Source organism: Penicillium taxi, assembly GCF_028828555.1.
Source record: "Penicillium taxi strain IBT 34144 chromosome Unknown utg000002l_segment0_segment0, whole genome shotgun sequence".
NCBI lineage: Eukaryota > Fungi > Ascomycota > Eurotiomycetes > Eurotiales > Aspergillaceae > Penicillium > Penicillium taxi.
Window position 1 is genome coordinate 2,422,799 of NW_026643204.1, and position 20,636 is coordinate 2,443,434.

Here is a 20,636-nt window from a genome sequence, read left to right on the forward strand (position 1 = left end):
CTATGGCACCAGCACCACTACTAAGAGAGAGAGAGAGAGAGAGAAATAATTAAGAGATCGAGTGACTAAAGATTTGATTTCAATATGGAATCATGAAACTTTCAGCCTTTTTGAAGAAGGGGGATAGGAGGTCGATTGATCAGCACATTGTTGTCCCTGGAGAATTTGTACTATATTATGGTATCCTCCCTGATGGGCAGCCTGAAGGGCATTTCCGTACTCTCCACCCTGGGCGTTGACATCGGCTCCTCGCTCTAGCAGCATCTGTGCGATCTTGTCGTTTCCTTTAGAACAAGCAGCCTGAAGAGCATTTCCGTAGAATAAACTCTGGGCGTTGACATCGGCTCCTCGTTCTAGTAGTAACTGAATAGTTTTATCGTGCCCATTACGTGAAGCCCATATGATTGGGTATGTCTGGGTATCATCTGGCGTATTCATATCCCATTTACCTATAGCAAATAATAAACTGACCTGCTGCTCATGACCGTTGAATGCTGCCGCTGTAGTGGATTCAGTTGAGGTATTTGGTCTGATTGATGCGTTTCTCTCCAAAAGATTGGAAACCATAGCGCAAATCGCTTTCTACTTGTAACATATAGTCGATATAGCCGATCAGTCACTCTTGATTTGAAGTTATGTTTCGCACGTGATCGACCCAATACACAGCTGAATATTTTAAAAAGCCCTGAGACATGTGAGGCTCGTAATATTTGTCTTCCAAATCCATTCTCAATAGGTATTGTACGCATATAAGAGCCATAAGGTTCTCGGTATCACTCAGGCCGCATGCCTATGCAAATTTGAGATCGTTCGAGCTTCCCTGTTGGATGAGAAATTCTCTCGCTGTCTGGTGAATAAGGTAGATTTTGGAGTTATTGATGAAAACAAAAAGGCCACATAAATGACGGAGCTTCTTCCCTAGCTGTAGTGGATCTACTCTAGCTGCCGTCCGTGACTGTGGGGGAAAGCTAAACCAAGCGCTATTGCCATTTCCGCTATTGTCAAAGGCCGTCGTGCTCCCACAATGATCTGGAAGACTTTTCTCACAGTGCCTTTCTGGTTTAAAGGTACTCGGCTAAGAATCTTTTTGTATGCCTCATTCACCGAAGGAGGTATCATTTGAATTGATTCTTCGGTAGGCCAAAGGCTATTCTGAAACGTACATCGAATATCTTCAATAGCCAAATGTAGCCAAAGATATGTACGGTTTTCCATATTTAGAAGCTGGTGCTCAAGGCGCTGCTGTATGTCCCATGATAACGATGCTGTTTCGAAGCATTTCCTTATTCTTTTCCCATGGTTGTATAGCATGAGCTAGTAAATGAGGCCGCTGGTCAAAGAGCTGATGTAGTATAGAACATAGTGCTTGATCAAGATGGGTTTGCTCCTTATTATCTTTAAAGAAAAAGTAGCATATTGTCACTGCCGGACTCAAAGCTAAGTAGCCATCGATAATTGGTTTAGCTAGCACAGACTTCCCGCAACCTGGGTCGGCGGACACCTAGAGCAGATCATTAGAGCGGCTTTCCTGCCAACGGATATATTCATGACTCTGTAACGCCTATTGGCAAGTTTCTTCCGCTCGGCGTGGATTGATATCCTTCTGTTGCTCGTGGTTACATATCTTGAAAACCTGGTGACAATTTTATTGCTGCTTTGTTAAAGCTATTATTTTCTGCTCATCTTGGTGTCGCTCTCTTTGCTTATACGCTCGATCTGAATTCTGATTAGTACTTTTTAGTATATCTATATTAATCAGTAGGTTATGATATATTCATATAGCGATTATAAGACCGATTTAGACTAACCAGATAGAATAACACTAATCCTCTCCTTGGCCTCAATTTTGTTAAGAGGAATCATTTTTAGAAGGTCTATAGCGTATGTAGCTGCCACTATCGCTGTATATCCTTGCCATTGTTTGTTCTTATGTGAGTCTGAGTAGTCGCAGATACCCCGGATAACCAGACAGGGGAAAGTGTTCATCAGCCCGGCTGCTTCCATTTCGAAACAGAGAACATCTTTTTCAGCAGCTAGTCTATCTCTTATTAAAGTATCCTTCATTAAATGGTTTGTAGAAGCAACCGTACCATAGTGAATTTCAGGATTATCCTCATTTTTAGACCGCTCGCGTCGAATGACCAAGTTTGCGGTATCATTTACACATAATGTAGTATCGCAATCTGTTTCATGAATAAAAGTAGGCCGGAAGAGCCTATCTGTGATAGATTCCGGACGTTCATACTTCTGGCGTAGTCTTCTGTTCCTGTCGAGAATACTGTCGATAGCTTCTCCGAGCCGGTGTCCCTTCCTCTCGTATTGTGTTTGGATTCCCGTCATAGCAGTCCGTAATATAGTTGGTGGTTGGTTCAAGAATCGCGTATAATGAAATTTTTGGCCTTGTACTGACTTACCAAAGTCGTACTGGAAAACACCGCCCTGACCACCACGAGGCGCACTAACCACGAGGCGCACTAACCACAACATCGCCCAGACGAATGTCGTGCTTTTCACTTGGTACGCCGCCACCAATGCCGACCATAAGGCCTATCCTGACGTTATGAAAGGTGCTCAGCATGTTCGTTGCTACGTTGGCCGCTGAAGCTGTACCATATTCACCATCAGGCAAGACGGCGATGACGACTTTGTGCTCGTCTATCTTGCCTAATGTATAGTCGTTGGTATCATTTGACGACACAGAGCGGGGTTTTTCGTGTTCTTCATCGAGGAATTCTTGGGCGGCAACGTATTCCACGGGCAAGGCGCAGATCCAGCCCACGGTGTAGTTCGCAGGGTCTGACATGCCTACTACTCGAGCAAAAGGCGTCGAAAAAGTGCTTTAAGCCTGCGTCGACGATGGGACACAGTACACTAATTTTGTAAGGCCTTAACCAGGAAAGTTTGAGTGATCATTCGAAGGAAATCAACAAGAAGCCTACAAGAGAGAAAGAGGAGAGAAAGAGAGAAACCGTCATTATTGGAATGGTTAGCCTCGTGAACACGAAGCGCAGCAGCGGCGGCAAGATAAAAAGTGTCATTGGCGGGAGGCGCCTACTTTGTCCCCCACTCGACGAAGAAAGAAAAAGCAAAAAATATCTTTTTAGTCCCTGGATGCTTACCTCTAAGTCGATTGATTGCTCTACAGTTCACGATTTGTGAGACAAATTGCTAAAGAGTACGACCTTGCTTGGATTTTCCTACCTGTGTATTTTGTCGGCTGTGTGAGATGCCATACCAAAATACCCTTTAAGGCTGAGTGACGGATCGTAGAGTCAACGTCAATGTTCCTGAATTTATGCGATGCTATTCAACATTGGATTATTTATAGATGGGTCTTTCAACATTAGCCTGTAATTTGAGGGCGATGACTATCCGATGGTGGTTCCTAACGTATGTATTTAGTAAATTAAGGCCGCAATATTAGTATTAAATACCTCGCAATACTTAGCACAGTCATATCTTCAGTGACGTCAAATAATTTTTGCAGTGCCTTAGCAGTCCCGAGAGAATAACAGCGGTTGTTAGGAAGCTGATTTCGCTAACTTTGATAAATGATTTCCCATGTTAACGTCATCTTGAAAATACCCAAGTTGAACTTCAAATATTACTAACTGGCTCAGATTGATGATTCAAATTCAAATTACGACAAAACAAGAAAGGCAAAATATGTATTGGATGCTGTCTATGATATTCGCATGACATCATAGTATTTATTTACAGAATCTGTACATACGACGTAGTAACTTCCAAGCTTGACGTTCATGCGGAGTTTGAAGATGAGGCCTCAGGCAAAAAGCGGACATTTGGAAGAGTTGCCTTCGTCTTTTTCCCGTTCTCTCTTTTGAATAAGTAGGTAAATTGATTCCAAAATTATCCACCCTTGTACCTACGTAAGTAGTGGTATCAACACTGCTGAGACCATCAAGGCAAATCATCATCAATGATACTCCGGCACTCGAATATTTTGTACAAATGATATTTCAGCTTCTTGGAGGTTGATGTTGATCAAGGGAACATGGAAAGTGGAGAAATGCGGGGTTAAGTATATACCCCGGTTTTTGCCTGAGGCCCTTGACAGGTCTAACCGAAGACCTTCTCCTCTTTCCTCTTGCCGGGCAAGTTTTCTTCTTCATCGGACTTTCGCCGCCTTGTCTGAACAATTAATATATCCAGATTTTCGAGCGGCCTTCAAATCATGGTCGATCCCTAATAAAACATTGTCCACTGTAGCAAAATGACAAACAGTGCTACTTTCGCAAATAATATCGTCACTGTTAACAATGGCATGGAGGATATCGATAGGGAGCAGAGTGGGCTGGAATACTCGTCCGCTGACTCGGAAAATGACCCTGTCGGCTCCAATGGCTCTGGCTCTGGCAATACGCGTGGACTGAAGCGGAAGCGACCTCTCACTGTCTCGTATGTATCTGTGCTAAACTATGTGTGGGTATCCAATGAATTTTCATGCTAAAAATTCTCAAGATGCGAGATTTGCAAGCAGAGAAAGGTCAAATGCGGTAAATCAGTCAATATCTTGTGCTGCGGCTGGTCTAATTAGCTACTAGATCGTGTGCAACCTAGCTGTGGTTGGTGTACTCGTAATGGGCAGCTTTGTGAGTACAGAGAACGCAAGAAGCCCGGTTTACGTGCCGGCTATGGGAAGGAACTTGAGCATCGACTCGGTGAGTAACTTGACTCCTCCCTCATCAATCTCATCAATCTCACCCCATGTCAGACAGGCTAGAACAAGTCATCCAAACACAGGCCAGAATAATTGAGATGCATGTACTGCAAAGTAAACCTTCAGCGGTCCACAATAGATCGATCTCATATAGTTCTCCGTCCGAGCTATCTGCAGCTCATGGCCTCAGTCCGCAGATGACACTCTATCATAATGAGCCGGCTCCTTCGGCGATTGCGCGACATACCGATATAACCACCAGTCCCTCAGACATTTCACTCAAGAACTTAGCCCCGGATAATCTACAGAGTGGTAGTTCGCTATCTATTTCTCAGAATGTATACAACGGTGACTTTACTGGAAACGACTCCTCACTGAAAGTTCCAGTCAGTATCTTTGCCAACCAGGAGCAGTCTTTAGCAGACCCTGATCTTGACCTTCCCCCATATGATCTCCTTTATGCACTAGTAGATCTATATTTCGATCATATCAACTCCTGGTGCCCAATCCTCCATCGCCGATCAATATTGGACACCTTTTTTGGCCCATCACCACTTGAAGAGGAGAATCGCATGGTCCTTTACGCCATTGTGGCAACCACTCTTCGCTTTTCTACTGACAAACGGCTCAACGACCAAAACAGAAAGCGCTACCATGATTCCTCCAAACAAAAGGTGCTTCTTTATGGTCTCGAAAACTCGTCCGTCAGATCTCTTCAGGCACTGGTAATTTTGGCGCTGGATTTGGTCGGATCATCAAATGGACCTCCTGGTTGGAAATTGCTTGCTCTGATCACCCGATCAGTAGTACAATTGGGGTTGGCTGTGGAGTCAAAGTCATCCCTCATTGCACCGATCTACCCTTCAATCTACACATTGCGAGCAGTAACTTTATCAGAACCAGATTCATGGATTGAGGATGAGAGCAGACGTCGTTTGTTCTGGATGGTCTACTTTCTAGATCGGTACTCGACAATTGCCACCGCATTTGACTTTGCCTTGGATGACAAAGACATCGATCGCAAACTTCCCTGCAAAGATGAGTTTTTTATGAGAAATCAGCCTGTTGAAACACGAAGGTTCAACTGCTCTAGTGAGCGTGCCGACTATCGCAGTCATACAGAAAATGTGGGTTCATTCGGGCTGTATGCCGAAATATTGGGTATCCTTTCTCGTATCCATGTGTTTTTGAAGCGTCCCGTGGACATCGGGTCTCTATCCGACGTTGAGGAATGGCAGGCTACATATCGGAGGCTTGATAGCGATCTTACCTCATGGGAATTCAATCTGCCTGCAGAGTACGTCTACGATAATTCATTTCGAATTTTCAGCGGAGTTAAACCGGGTACTCTACGTAGCGAATGGGTACAGCTTCACGCTACATATCAAACGTGAGTGAGCAGATTATCTCCAGGACTCCACTGAAACATTCTAATCCCCTCTAGCGCTGTGATTCGTCTCCACTCATCTGCTGCATACCCGACGACTCGGTCCCCAATCTTCACGCCCTCATACAGCGCCAGCCAACGGTGTCTTCTTGCCGTGGAAAACATTCTCTCCGTAACACGACTCGTAGTCGAGAAGAACATCCTCGATAAACTCGGACCGCCATTTGCGTTCACCCTCTGGGTCTCAGCTCGCCTACTACTTGTTCACGGATCCACCATAGCTCACACCGTTAGTCCCGACATTCTATTTTTTGTCGACACACTCTCTCGCATGGGACAGCACTGGAAAGTTGCCGAGCGCTACAGCGACATCCTGCAACGTGTTCTTGACGAGTATGGTGAATATCAACAGTCCGCCGCAACAGATGGACAGCGAACAACGCCATCCACCGTCAAAATCTTAGCAGACATGCGACGCTGTGCATTTGACCTAGACTTTCTCATATCCCGCCAGCCTCGCGAGTCTCCGCCTAGAAATACTAGAAATGGAAATGATGTCCGTCGTCCATTTTCCGCCATTACTCCGAGGAGCCTTGCTCCAAACGAGTTGGAGTACCTCGACGTGTTTGGATTCTTCAATTTCCCACGAGTGCCACCTGCCTGTGCTCCAGATCCAACTGCACCATCATCATCGCATCTAGATGTCTCGGATCCTGTTCAGAATCCAATGTCCATTCATGGACTTACGGATACAAGTCCGGTCGTGGATGGAGGTAACTCGTGCAATGTGAACGAGTTTAATATTACCAATTATCTCATCCCAACGCCAGAGACAGATTGGTTGTTTCGACCAGCTGAATGAGGACTTTACTACTACTTATAGGTCGTGTGTCACCCAGTGGTGGAATAATCCTTATTTAGACCCATTTTTCGGATAGAATTATTAATAAGCAGGCCTGCTGGCCCAATGGCAAGGCGCTTGACTACGAATCAAGAGATTGCAGGTTCGACCCCTGCGTAGGTCAATTTTTTGCTCTTTTGAGGTTGAAGACGGACGAGCCTTTCTTTGATCAACCTGATGCGGCTGATTTTAACTTTCCATTTTTAACTTTTTCCCTCTCTATATTTGAAGCCACATGAAGAGTCGGAAAGTCTTATTTGGCTACAAAACAGACCTTTTCTGGTTCATTCAGCTCTTTCGGCGAGTGGAAGAACTACGTGTAATAGATAAATATAGATATAGTAAAGAACATTGTATATCAACTTTCTTCAATGATCCCAGGCTTATTACATCGCAATCAGCCTTGGAATACCCTGATAGACCTTAGGAATCTCTATCTATTGCTATGGTAGCTTGGTAGCTGTTTTTGAAAAGACTTCAATAAACCCTTCTACTAAACGGACAATTATCTCTGGTGGAATCCAAGGCAAGAATGTGCGAAGCCCTGACTATCTCGCTTATATAAGGAGTCTGGAGATTGTTACCCGGGCGCGTCCACCGCCCCAGATAAGCATCCATCGGCAGTATAAGCCCCGCATCGATAAACAACGCAAGGGCTTCATATTCTCCCTTGATCATTCGATCTTTCATTTTTACGGTAGGTTCACTTGAATCAATCATATTGAATATCTGAAGCTTACGAAATTCTAACTTGAAGGGTTTAGACCCAAAGTCACTCCTCCAAACCTCTCATTTCGTCTTTGTTGACATCTCTTCGAGGTAAATAACTCCACTCAGGTCGGACTGACGCAATCTCACCTATAATCTTGTTCTTTCTCAATTATTGATCCATTCCTTAGTGCCATTGAACATTCACCGCTCCCTGTTGAATCTTGAACCTCCGGTTCTCGGTGCGATCCTTGTCTTTCTCCTTATTTTTTCCGAAAGCCGCCCATATCAGCTCAGCCTGATCCCGGAGTACGTACCTCAGCAATGCCTTGGAGAAATCCATTATCTTGTCGCGACACGTTGTCGCAACACGCTGTCGCAACACATTAATGCGACTATCTTCTAACACCTTGATAATCACAATCGCTAATCTGTTTAGAATTCAGTCTCTGACGGAGATCCGATAAACCGCCAGCATGCCTGGGCCCATTGATCCAGAAACCCTCTACACCAAACAAACATGCATTGGTAAATTCAATCAAAGAAATTACAGACTGCAATAACTAATCTTATTGATCTTATAGGTGGTGGAAGCTTCGGTAGGGTCTACAAGGGGTAAGTGTAGAGCCCCCCTCTCATTGAAACACATTGCTGACTGATGTGATGGGCGCGCAGTGTCGACAGACGTACGGGTGAATCAGTGGCCATCAAAATCATCGATGTTGAGAATGCAGAAGACGAAGTGGACGACATCATCAAAGAAATCGCGATATTGTCCGAGCTCAAATCACCATACGTCACCAAATACCACGGATCATACTTGAAAGGCTCCCACCTATGGATTATTATGGAGTTTTGTTCTGGTGGCAGCTGCCATGGCCTTTTGCGCCCAGGAGTGATTCATGAAGAGTATATTGCGATCATTTTGCGTGAACTCTTGCGTGGTCTGGATTATCTACACCACGACCAGAAGTTGCACAGAGATATCAAGGGTAATTCCCTTGTCATCCCATGACATACACAAGACTGATTATTATTATTTAGCTGCAAATATTCTTCTGAGCGCAAGCGGACAGGTCAAGTTGGCTGATTTTGGTGTATCTGGCCAGCTATCAGCCACAATGACCAAGAAGAACACTTTTGTCGGAACGCCGTTTTGGATGGCTCCTGAGGTTATCAAGCAATCTGGCTACGACTACAAGGCTGATATCTGGTCATTGGGAATTACTGCTATTGAGCTGGCGTGCGGTGATCCGCCTTATGCCGATATCCACCCGATGAAGGTCCTGTTTTTGATCCCCAAAAACCCTCCACCAACCCTCACGGGCGAGTTCACCAGGCCCTTCAAGCAATTTGTGGAGCTGTGTCTGCGTCGAGACCCGAAGGAAAGACCTTCGGCGAAGGAGCTGCTAGAGCATCCATTTATTAAACGTGCGAAAAGAACCACATACCTAACAGAGTTGATTGAACGGGCTGAGCGTTGGCAGGCCACACACCGTGGCCAAAATGATGATGAGGATGATGATGACTACGATGAGCCATATGAACAAGAGGAGAGGTCTACGGAGAATGAAGACCTCTGGGACTTTGGCACAGTCCGCCCCGTTGGCGGCAGAAGTGCCGCACCGGTTTTACGACCATTGAAGGATTCGGTGACCAATTCACGCGCTCAAGAGACCGAAGAGTGGGATTTGCAGGATGATGTCAAATCAACACCAACTCGTTTAGCATCAGAGAGGACTATTTCTGTCGCTGATATTTCACCTTCTAAAAAGCCTCTTCCTCCTTCTGCACCGTCATCGCCGACTAAGATACCGTCTCTACCTTCGGCTCCACCTGTCAAACCTCGCTCTATCAACGCCCCAAATCCTTTTGAAAAGACATCCCCTTCCAAGAATCACAGTGAAAGATCCTTCACGACAGCCACCCGCTCATCAATTGATCCCAAGCCAATATCTCCTCCCCTAGCACCCTCCAGCAATGCGAGACGCGACAAATCTCCAGTCTCTAGATCGCCCGCACTACTTCAACAACGCCCTCTCCCCAGTCCCGTTCCTGTAAGGAAACAGTCAGTACCACAGAATATCAAGCCTCCCGGTCTTAAATCGAAGCTCGGGCCCAAGTATGAAGAGCGTGCGAAAAGAGTTAACACGCCCCCTCAGAGTATTCGTCCAAATGAGCCAAAGCAGCAGTCTGGCCAGCCCAAACCCCCCACCGAAGACGATCAAGATACGGCTCACGGCTCAATCATCCTCCCAGCCCTCCGCGCTGCCATGAACCGACGCGGCCGCTACCTATCCCGCCTTGAACCTGGAAGAAAGACCGGAGCACAACCGACTCCAGAGGAAGAAAAGAAATGGGAGCGGAGTGTTCGTGTTCACAGAGCTATGGAACAAATGACCGAAGAAATTTGCCGGTCTTTCAATAACCTCCACCGATGGGATATGGAGGATCCGGTTGAGATGAGCGGCGGTGTTGATGCCGTTCTGGATGTTTTCCTGGAGGAAGTGCTTGTTAGGCTCGGACCTGTACCAGCGCCAACCTGATATGATTTCGTTTCTTATGAATCTTTATACGCTGATGCTTTTCTGTCTCTACCTTTTAATGGGATTATGACGATTCACGGCGCTGGGGCCTTCATAATGGTCTTTATATCTCATCTCCCTGGGTCTTTCTTCATTTCTTCACGTACATGATGTTTTTATTCTGGGAATTTTATCCCTCAAAACTATTGGAAGTAGTGTAGAACCACCTGGATGTTTTAGGAATGACTTCCCAATTCCGCCTGCGACAGGTAAATCATTTAGGGCACGAATACCTTATCCAGATCATGAGTTCAACCCACCGCAACGATGTGAGTGTGGTTTGAGCTTTGCCATTATTCCTTTCCATTTACACGAACTCATAAGCTTCACAGTTTCACATCACAGGTGTTATAAATGGACTTATCTGCTGGCCAATTTTTCGTCCGATCACTGACTAGAGAAATATGAGCTTGGGACGCACAATGTAGGTCAGGTGATCCATTTTGGATGATGATGGGATCCTGTCCGAATTCGATGGACTCTTAATAGTCAAATCAAGGTTTTGGGCTTGAACCCGCCATTCCTGTGGCTATTGAGTTCTTTTTGAGAGATTCAAGCTCTTTCTCTTATGGTTTCTCTGGATGCAATCGCCATATTATAGACGTGCAGCTTCTTTTCTACGCCGTTTGTGCGCCACTGTATTTTCAGTCCCAGACTCCCAAAGACATTATCAAGATCTTTCTAAGACATTTTAAATAGTTGAATTGTTTTTGTTATCGTAATAATCGTATCTCTTGAACTCATGATGGATGTTCATTTGTCTTGATGGCATAAAATGCACTGTAGGTCAATTTGCGAACTAGGAAATCAGCAGGGAGGTAGTAGTAGCAGTTATCTTAACACCGAGGCAGGTTAGTCCTGGCTAGAGCATCCCTTGGGGGTTTTCGGCGCGCACAGCCTAGCTAGCTAGCTAGCTAACCAGCTGTACGGTTTCTACTAAAATACAAAGGCCGCCACGCTAGTTGACGCGAGCTTTGCGCCTCTGCGAGGCATCCGCTTATCAGAAGAGATATAGGACATCGGCGAAGCTGCTTCATGTGTGTAGAATAGACTTGCGAGGCTACTCATTTGCTCCCAGAAACCAATGCTAAGTCAAGGTACTCGTCAGAGAGCGTAGTGATGTCCGCATTCTTGACTAAATTGGCAGCCATCAACTTTTCAATAGCTTTGTCTTCGCAGTCTTGGCCGGAATTTGAGTTCAACTCTCCGTCCATATAAATTGGCGTATTCATCTCATCCATCTGAGCGATCGTGATTAGGGCGATCTCGACAATGGCGCACAGGGAGTTTGACTTGAAAACGCCTCCGGTTTTCCCATGGTCAGTGTTTCATCCACTTCCAAAATTTCTCACCAGAAACTTCAGACAATTAAGCAGTGCTTTGGCACTAATGGCTAAAGCTAATAAGCGGTCTGGTACAAAGTCCTCTATGCTAACCCCGTGGCGTGCTTGGTAAACAGACCAGTAGCCGGTACAACCAGGAACAGGAGCGAGGCTCTGCAAATCATCAGCACTAGAGCGACTGATTGTTGCTTTTGTAAAGGGTCAAGACATTGCAACGGAGGTGTGAGAAGGCGAGTTTCGGAGGATTGAGGAGATCTGTGGATCTCTGATATCCCCAGTTCTTTGGAGACCACCCATTCCTCTTTATAAGCCCTAGGATTCCCCAAGTAATTGAATACAGAGGGATCAGACTTGATTGTGACCTGACCAGAGATTTAATATTTGCAAAATATCAAATGATCAGTTCCATTATAGAACTCTGGTTTCCATTGATTTTAGAAGTGATTGTGATAAGAGAGGATAGCAGTTCCTCCTGTATTTGCTGGCAACCTGTCTATGGCGGGCTCGAGCTGAAGAAGTCTTGGAGGACGAGAACTGCTGCAGATCTCTGACACCAGTGACTATTTTCCAAAAAATATGAATGAGGAAAATGTGGAGGATGACGAAGTAAGAAAGATGGAGAGCCCAGATCCATACCCTGAAAAGATTGAAGTTAATCAAAATCTTCCACTTTCACTTTCACTCTACAACGGACAGAGCGGCAGTTTGGCCAGAACTTCACTTACTTTGCGAGGTTATTGTGTTCATTATCCTCATTCTGATGACCAGACTAGGGCTATGAGCTGGCAGCTCTTTAGAGAGTAGATTCTAAATCCGGAGCTCTTTACTCGTGTGGACCTTGGTGACCAGCTTTTGGATCGAAATAGGTATATTCGATATGCAATGGATTAGTCCGCTTAGGGATCGACAGGAATTGGTTGATTCTTCGAGTATTCTATAGCAGCTTTGGAATTGCCAAGTAAGAAGGGATTCTTTGAACGGATTTTGTTCTAGATAGTTGCTTGAAAGACCTTCGGAGTGATTCAGGGAAATAGTTCTATTATAGATGCATGAATTCCCTTGTTATCGACGGTGTTATACCCAAGTACGATTAAGACACTCTTCAAGAAACTTACAACTAGGCCTGAATAGCTCATTATATCGATCAACAGCTCTAGGAATTGTTGGTCTTTCATAAATCATTTCTTAGGATGTGGATTCTATAAGTCCGAACAGTAAGACTCTCTAGTTATTTGGATTATCGCCCAGAAGTGCTCAAGATCTCACAATCTCACTTCATGGACTCATGACCTGCACTGACTGAACCATAAGCTAGAAATACCCTTCAAGCTAGTGAGTTCTCTAATCCTCAAGAAAACCGATCATGACTGTGCCGTTCTTCAATCCCGCATCTTCAATGCTCGTGCTAAGCTTGTCCATGAGGTTGCGTCCCATCGCGTTCAGCTCAAATGCCACACCCGCCTTGTCTTCAAGAGGTTCGGCCTTAAGCCATTCATAAATGCGTTGAACTGGGTCGGCCAGTGCGAACCGCCGAATGATGCGGCCAGATGGGTGGCGGAATTGAATCCGGGTAGTCGTGGCTGGATCGACTGCAGGCTCGGTGTGCAGTTGGTCACTAGGGATAGCGGAAAATGCAGAGCTTTCTGGGTCGTCTGCTTTTTCATCCATTGTGTCATCCTCATCTGTCGCCCGGGCTTTGCCCTTAACATCGTCGATGCTGCGGGTTAGGTCGTCGAGGTCTTCCGTCTTCCGCTCCGAGGACTGCTCTTCACCCAGACTGTTTCGCAGGGCCCACTCCATCATCTCTTCTTCGGTCATCGCGTCAAGGTTCACCTCTTTCTTCTCTGATTTTCGCTTCGCGATAGGATTGCGCACGTTGTTGTTCAAGCTGTAACGATCAAGGAACTCGTGGAGTTGAATAAGAAAGTCCGAGGACTTCACAACAGGAGCTCCGGACCACACCTTCATTTGCTCACCAGTTCGAGGGTCAACAATGGAGATGTGGGGGAAGTTATCAGAGACGTTGTGGCCTTGAAAGTAGTATTGAAGATATGACAAAGCTCGAGGGTCGTCCTTCGAGAATTGTAGAAAGATAAAATGTTCCTTGACTGTCTCCTGAACAGCCTTGTTTTTCCAAAGATCGCGATTCAAGACTTGGCAGTCAAATATGGAGGAGTCCTGAATGTTGACCAGCAGCCACTTTTGGTTGTCTTTTCCTTCTTGGCGGGCCGCATCCCACGGGAGCCGTGACATGATCTCAAACGGGGGGCGATACATCTCTGCAAGCATATTAGATTTGTTGGATTCGTCCGACGCACCACCGGTCGCTCTCGAGAGTTGTTCCTGGTGCGATGCAGCAGAGCCTTGGTTCCATATTGATGAAGTGTCACGCTGGTTGAATATGCCAGGTCGACCTAAACGACGTCAAATTAGATTCGCAACATTTAAGGCGTTGGAAAAGTCATATCTCACCACGACGGTCACTACGAGAGCGCATCTGGCTAAAAATGTCGGCAGGAAAATCCGCATCATCAGCTTCTGGCCCCACTAACGTCTCGGTTGTACGCGCCATAGGCGCCCGCACTCCGTCATCATCGAGGTTGTTTGCACCTCCACCGCCATACATTTCCTCTTGGAGGCGACGGGCCATGGCAGCATCGTCTTCGAATGTTGCGTTGGTGTCTTGGAGGGAATCTTCGCCAACTCGGATGTCGTCATCGGTATCTGAGCCGACATGAATTACGCCAGCTTCATCCTCGTGTCGGGCACGTTCGGTTGGTCGCGCAGGTTCAGTCAACTGAGCTCCTCCATTCTCAAAATAGAGTGGCAAGGCCTGCTCGATGTTAAAATCGGTGAGCTGCAAGTACTGTGTCGCAAGCTCGGGTGTTGAGCCAGTAATTTCAGTGAACTGGGCCACCAGATCATCGTCCATCTTGACGGATGTGCCTAACCGGAATGCAGGTGTTTGAGCGGAATGGGAGAGAGGGAAATGTAAAAGAAAACAAGGTGTTTGTAAAGAGTGGTTAATATCGCAAAGCGTTTAGAGTAGATGTGGAGCAATGCAAACAGCTGCAAACCGAGATCAGTACCCCACGCAGCTTGTCACAGGTGATGGCATCAAATGAACCAAAATAGGGGCTAGAGCTTTGGGAGACAAAGGAGATCTGAGAATTCAGATGAATTGAAGGTTACTTGAAGCTGCATTGATTTCTAGGTAGCTATTAATGAGTTGGTATTAGGGTGTTCCATAAACACCAATAGCGCAATGATATTCCATAAGCAGTAAGATCGATACGGTAAACTTTAGAGACCAAAAGTGCAGACGCGCGAACGCGTCAAACGGAAAGTGGGACTTGGACTCGTTGGAATTTGGAAAGCGCCTCCAATTTCCTTACTCAATTCACTCATCAAGTATGGCAGCCACGAATCTTGGAAAGCGTACCCGCAGTACTAGTGATTTGGAAGGTACATACCCCTAGCTCTTTCCACTACTTCTCGCTCCCAGGCTGACTCGAATGTAAAGCGCTCCCGGTGCGCACGGCAAGCAAGCGCAGGACGGTTGCTCCCAGAGCCCACCGCGAAGTCGCCGTTCCCTCAACGCGCCGAACTCGGTCAAGTGCGAAGAATACCAACGCATCAGATCAGGAAAATGAAGAGATTATTAAGACGGAGAAGGTGTCAAAGCACGCGCTTCGCGATGACCAGGACGGGTCTCCGACAAAGATCAATTCACATTTTCGCACTTCCAAGCTAGTAGGAGGTATGTGACAAAAACTTGTGCGCATAAATAAGAACATGGCTAATTCATCTGTACAGAAGAGAAACCAGCCCCTGAATTCAAGACTCCCTCAAAGTCGCGTTTCCGCGATGCTTTGCAACAATCTCCTAGCACTCCTCGGCATCGAGTCCAAGTTGGAGCAAAGGCGGCGACTCCACACACTCCTCGCCATAATGACCTCCCACCTACTCCTCGCCAAAGTACGACTCCGACTAAAGCGCAAAATGTCTATTCCAAAGCTCGACAGTTGTTCGCACGTGGTGCCAATTCTGGTCGGTTAATTGGGCGAGATTCTGAACGGGAAAAAGTGGCAACCTTTATTGGAGACTGTGTTGAATCGCAGAAAGGCGGCTGTCTATATATTAGCGGTCCACCAGGAACCGGCAAGAGTGCCATGGTCAACGAAGTTTGCCCGGAAATCGATCTGTCCAACGTCAAGGTCTCTCACGTCAACTGCGTGAGCATGCGGAATGCCCGAGATGTCTACAGCAAGCTCATCCAGGACTTTTGTGAGGACTCGGAGGTTTTCAAGAAGAGTGAGGCCGAACGATTAAAGGCCATGTTTGTACCAGCCAAGGCGGATGGCTTATACCTAGTCAGTCTGGATGAGATGGACCATCTACTCATCAGCGACTCCGGCGTGCTGCAGTCCCTGTTTGAATGGTCCTTGAATAAAAACTCGACCTTGATCCTGATCGGCATTGCTAACGCTCTGGATCTAACCGATCGGTCGCTGCCGCAACTGAAGGCAAAGAACCTCAAGCCGATTCTCCTGCCATTCTTGCCATACAATGCGGCATCAATCGCAAATGTCATCACCGGCCGCCTTCGCTCTCTGCTCCCTGCCGGTGCAGACACCGATCCAAAATTCGTCCCTTTCCTGCAACCAGCTGCTATTCAGCTCTGCGCCAAGAAAGTGGCATCGCAAACCGGTGATCTTCGCAAGGCGTTTGAACTGATCAAACGCGCGATTGATACAATTGAGCAGGAAACTATGCAGAAATTAGAAAAGCAACTCGCCGAGGCTGAACCGCCATTGATACTTTCTGAAAATCAGAATTTGTCATCGCCTACAAAGGTAGTCCCTGCTCGGTCTACTTCAATGTTGGGCTATACTGCAGTAACAGCCCCTCGTGCAAGTATTGCTCACATCGCTCGTATCACGAGCGCTGCTTTTGGGCAAGGTACTATCCAGCGGCTCCAAAACTTGAATCTACAGCAAAAGGCTGCTATCTGCTCCTTGATTGCATTGGAGCGCAAGCGCCGGGAGCTGGATGTCACCTTCACACCATCAAAATCTCGATGTATGGCTCCAACAGTGAAGCAGGCCTTCAATACTTACTGTACGCTTTTACGGAACGACAACATGCTTCATCCTCTGACAGCCACCGAGTTCAAGGATGTGCTCGGCAACTTGGAAACGATGGGCCTAGTGGGCGAGTATCAAGGCCGTGGTCGAGGAGGCACTGTTGCCGGTGGTTCGGATGTTCGCCGTACGCCTTCCAAGTCTGGCAGTGTGATGTCGACTCCTCACAAGGGTATGGATGAGCAGGGCTTAGTATGCTTTGTTTCTCAGGCGGAAATCGAAGGCCAGATTGCAGGTCCCGGCGAAGGCATCCTCAGACGACTCCTTCGCGGTGAGGGATTGTAAATTTTGTATCATGGTATCCTTATTGCATTTTTGGAGTCTACTGGCATTCCATAATGTCTAACACAGCGTCGCATTGGGGGAGTCTGATTTTTCATATGGGTCCCTATATCTATTAAGTTTTTTGTCATTACTTTTGTTGATAGTGGCACTGCCATCAAATAGAAAGAGGCCTGAAATAAAACTGTCGATCAACTACGTTGAAAGGACAGGGTTCACACGTTGCAGTATATACACTGGAAAAGGGTATGGTCCGTCCTAGATTCTTAGTATATACGTTGTGCAAAGTAGTGTGAAATGTGTCCGATTCATGTAGCTACTTGAGTTCCTAATATAGTCGTTCCCCCGTGACTCGGGGGTCTGTTTGTTCCGTTCCGGGTTTATGGTATTGCACGATTGCAATATCCATGTTCCGACAAAAACCATTCAAACTAAATTTCAAGGCTTGCAAAGAAGTAAGTCTTAGTATATGAAATCCGCGTTTCTGGCAGAATATTTACACCTACACCGCTTTTGTTGCCATAAAAAGCTGGTCTAAGCCAAATCGGGCTAGCCTATCGGCCCGGAGAAAACCAGATATCACAGCGACTTCTATACGCGACTTGACTTGCTCGATTTCAAATTGTTCCTGAATCAAAAACACGGAACCATTCCATCTCACTCGTTTTAATAACTCAGTACCGTCATAATGGCAGTCAACCCAAGCCAGGTTCAGCCCCTCGGTTCGTTGACAGATTTCCTACGCACAATGAGACGACCCCACTAACCCTGCGATAGAACTCATTGACAAGGCTGTCGGTCTTCAAGTCTGGGTCATCATGAAGGGTGACAAGGGTGAGTTTGCTGCAGCTGACTTTCGGGTACTTAACCGTTGTTATGGAGGCTAACTTGGATTGAAATCGAAGAGTTCACCGGTATCCTTGCCGGATTCGATGAATACGTCAGTATGTCATCCCTCTATTTTCGTTTTTTTGAAAATCAAGGATTGAAGTGCTAATGATGCGTTTAGATATGGTTTTGACCGATGTTACTGAATAGTGAGTTTTTTTTTTTTTTCTCCTTCAAGTACCGCTGGCAATATCTGCAGATATACTTTGCTTTGCTTTGCGGGAATTTAGCCGAAGCAGTTGTATAAGCTGCTAATTGGAACAAATATACTAACTTATCCAAAGTGACTGGTCGGGTGAAGGCACACAAATCAAGCTGGACCGAATCTTGCTCAACGGAAACAATGTTTGCATGGTAGATCTCCTCCTTATCAGTTTCACTAACCTTATCTCTGACATTTTTCACAGTTGGTTCCTGGTGGAAAGCCAGATGAGGAAATGGCGGTCTAGAACTACTCAGTTCTCAGTCTTCTTATGATGAAAACATTGTTGCGTTAATGATACCGAATCTGAACGACGGCGGACGCCTAAGCGCCATGCCAATTCTCGAATGCCACGAGATATTCCTTTACATCTACAGACATTTTAGTTTTAGTAATGAAGATGTTGGGATGTTACCTGACCTTTCAAATGCTGAAGTTCTTTAAAGGTCCTCTTTGTTTTTAATACTATTCTTTTCAACCAGTGTTTGAACGAGCAATGAGCGAGCAATGAACAAGCACTGAACGCTAGGATGTTGCCAAGCTGCTTATCGAGCCGATATCGAGAGCATTGACCGCTATCATCAGACCGCTACTAACAGGCTGCACTACATGGATATGCCTTCTCCGAAATCAATCATGATTTCAATTGCATCAAGCGGCGACATCCAAATGGCAGACAAATGTTCACGAACAACTACTGTGAATCAGATGAACAGCTTGAGTTATTCTGAATCCTGAATTTTCAATTGCGAGTCTATTATCATGTCAACAGGACTTCTCTCAGCCTGACCATCGAGTCCACGGGCACACAGAAAAGTCATGACTTCCGGCTAGTTCAGCACCGGAAGACAACTACATACACTACAGCCCCCACAAACTTAAAGCAAGCATCATACATGCGGCTAACCTATCCTAATGATAAGCCCAACGCCACAAAGATAGGCCAACTTTCCCCCCCTTATCAAAATTCCGGCTGCAGAAATGTTATACATGAACAACTAACCTAGATCTGACGTGTTCATCCGACCACGGAAACTAGAAACGCTAGAACATTGATGCAGAAAACTAGATGGTTGGTTGCGATTTAAGATTTACCCCGGATTATCAATGCTCACCCGTAGACTTGGAGGTCACGCGACCACAAGTATCTACATTTCATGTTATATCTCTATCCGAGCCTTGGAAACATTAGAAGTTTGTTTCACTTTATCGAGATTTCTTGGGCAAGCAGAAGGGGCAAATGAGGGGTTGAGGGGTAATATAATCCAGTTTACTACGAACCCTGGAAAGCGGATGCGACTACGCAGTTGTTACTTGATTAGGGAGGTACTTAACCGTACCGGCGTTTATACAGCGATCATATCCTACCCGGAATATCAACTTCTTATTGAAGCCTTGATATGTCATTTGTAGTGTTAATTAATATTCAAGTCTCCTCTATTACGCAGTGGCCTTTCCCCAGACTCGGGATGTGGAATCTGTTAGGTAACAGATTCCACACCCCGCATAGTTAATCTGAGATCAGCAACAACTCTAAAGCGACTAGACATCTACGTCCAACACCCAGATTAGTACCTCGGTAAATGTATCTGCTCACGACAGTTCTCACTTAGCATTCACCTCAGTTACCTAGTAGTTAAAAGTGGATCGCATGATGTTTAAGATATTTCAATATAGTGGTCTGTGCGTGTACTACAAGAAAGTAGCAGAGAAAGGTGGGAAGACGATACCAGTTTCACGAGTACAGAATTAAATTTGTCATAGAATCATTCTAATCTTCCAAGTATCAAATCCTTGTCACCCGAAGGAGCGATGAGAGATCTTGCATGGTCGAAATTCTCAGGACCCGCGGTGTAAAAGGCCAAGCCGGTGTTGATTCCTATTCAGATAGAAAGAGCAACAAAGGAACAAAGTCTAGATAAATCCAATGCTACCATGGCTATCAACCTTGAGCTCAAGAGCCAGTAATAGAGCCCTAAGTGCGCCATCGGCTTGGCCAGTGGCTGAGCTACCGATAAGTCAGTTGATTTGATTTTTTTTTTTCCTTTTTCCGTGTTAGTATTATGCAAGCTTACCCGCCTTACTCAGCATGTTTCTTTCGTACTTTTTCACAGAAAGAGGGCGAGTGGGTTCGGCTTGTGGCCTGTTACCCAAATTAGTCCCGCAGGATCGGAGGAACTGATAAGGAAATGGCATCTTAATGGCTTGAATATTTATCTTTTTGTCTTAGTCTCTTTGCTTTTCCCACAGCTTTACAGTCGGGCGCTGGTGTTCTGAAGTGTTTTTTTTCCCTTGTCGTACGATCTATTTCCATGGGTTTGATGGCGCGGAAAGAGCCATAGTTGGGTAGAGAGTTACGACATATGGCTTGGCAGCTGAATCATAAATTTGAATAGTACGTAGTAACTAACATATGTGGAATGGATCGATATTGAAACTAAAGCTCTACGACTCCATGATTGATTAGTACTCGTTCCCCACAATAGACCGCGCTTGGTGAGACCGCGCATTCTCG

The 20,636-nt window shown here is 45.9% G+C and overlaps 9 protein-coding genes across 9 annotated transcripts; 4 read left to right on the forward strand and 5 right to left on the reverse strand.

Moving 5' to 3' along the window:
- Positions 1–90: 90 nt before the first annotated feature.
- N7495_002817 (ankyrin repeat domain-containing protein) lies at positions 91–567 on the reverse strand (the record flags this gene model as incomplete). The annotated part of the gene is made up of 1 exon (XM_057205486.1): positions 91–567. The coding sequence occupies one exon, from the start codon at positions 565–567 to the stop codon at positions 91–93; it is 477 nt and encodes a 158-aa protein (XP_057066093.1).
- A 664-nt stretch (positions 568–1,231) lies between these two features.
- Positions 1,232–1,548, reverse strand: N7495_002818 (uncharacterized protein; the record flags this gene model as incomplete). Its single annotated transcript, XM_057205487.1, has 2 exons — positions 1,232–1,501; positions 1,537–1,548. The coding sequence occupies 2 exons, from the start codon at positions 1,546–1,548 to the stop codon at positions 1,232–1,234; spliced, it is 282 nt and encodes a 93-aa protein (XP_057066094.1).
- A 97-nt stretch (positions 1,549–1,645) lies between these two features.
- N7495_002819 (5'-methylthioadenosine/S-adenosylhomocysteine nucleosidase family protein) lies at positions 1,646–2,803 on the reverse strand (the record flags this gene model as incomplete). The annotated part of the gene is made up of 3 exons (XM_057205488.1): positions 1,646–1,716; positions 1,809–2,474; positions 2,497–2,803. 3 exons carry the CDS (start codon positions 2,801–2,803, stop codon positions 1,646–1,648), a joined length of 1,044 nt encoding a protein of 347 aa, XP_057066095.1.
- A 1,431-nt stretch (positions 2,804–4,234) lies between these two features.
- N7495_002820 (putative C6 transcription factor) lies at positions 4,235–6,930 on the forward strand (the record flags this gene model as incomplete). The annotated part of the gene is made up of 5 exons (XM_057205489.1): positions 4,235–4,419; positions 4,483–4,517; positions 4,566–4,682; positions 4,736–6,071; positions 6,126–6,930. 5 exons carry the CDS (start codon positions 4,235–4,237, stop codon positions 6,928–6,930), a joined length of 2,478 nt encoding a protein of 825 aa, XP_057066096.1.
- Positions 6,931–8,153: 1,223 nt separating this feature from the next.
- Positions 8,154–10,223, forward strand: N7495_002821 (putative Ste20-like serine/threonine protein kinase; the record flags this gene model as incomplete). Its single annotated transcript, XM_057205490.1, has 4 exons — positions 8,154–8,205; positions 8,262–8,292; positions 8,353–8,669; positions 8,722–10,223. 4 exons carry the CDS (start codon positions 8,154–8,156, stop codon positions 10,221–10,223), a joined length of 1,902 nt encoding a protein of 633 aa, XP_057066097.1.
- Positions 10,224–12,946: 2,723 nt separating this feature from the next.
- On the reverse strand, positions 12,947–14,537 carry N7495_002822 (DNA-protein crosslink repair co-factor UBX5; the record flags this gene model as incomplete). The annotated part of the gene is made up of 2 exons (XM_057205491.1): positions 12,947–14,019; positions 14,078–14,537. 2 exons carry the CDS (start codon positions 14,535–14,537, stop codon positions 12,947–12,949), a joined length of 1,533 nt encoding a protein of 510 aa, XP_057066098.1.
- Positions 14,538–15,018: 481 nt separating this feature from the next.
- N7495_002823 (AAA family ATPase CDC6) lies at positions 15,019–17,034 on the forward strand (the record flags this gene model as incomplete). The annotated part of the gene is made up of 3 exons (XM_057205492.1): positions 15,019–15,070; positions 15,129–15,365; positions 15,422–17,034. 3 exons carry the CDS (start codon positions 15,019–15,021, stop codon positions 17,032–17,034), a joined length of 1,902 nt encoding a protein of 633 aa, XP_057066099.1.
- A 685-nt stretch (positions 17,035–17,719) lies between these two features.
- Positions 17,720–18,368, forward strand: N7495_002824 (RNA-binding protein LSM5; the record flags this gene model as incomplete). The annotated part of the gene is made up of 6 exons (XM_057205493.1): positions 17,720–17,753; positions 17,809–17,865; positions 17,937–17,975; positions 18,041–18,068; positions 18,204–18,273; positions 18,327–18,368. The coding sequence occupies 6 exons, from the start codon at positions 17,720–17,722 to the stop codon at positions 18,366–18,368; spliced, it is 270 nt and encodes an 89-aa protein (XP_057066100.1).
- A 1,667-nt stretch (positions 18,369–20,035) lies between these two features.
- Positions 20,036–20,317, reverse strand: N7495_002825 (uncharacterized protein; the record flags this gene model as incomplete). Its single annotated transcript, XM_057205494.1, has 2 exons — positions 20,036–20,129; positions 20,226–20,317. 2 exons carry the CDS (start codon positions 20,315–20,317, stop codon positions 20,036–20,038), a joined length of 186 nt encoding a protein of 61 aa, XP_057066101.1.
- Between the last annotated feature and the right edge of the window lie 319 nt (positions 20,318–20,636).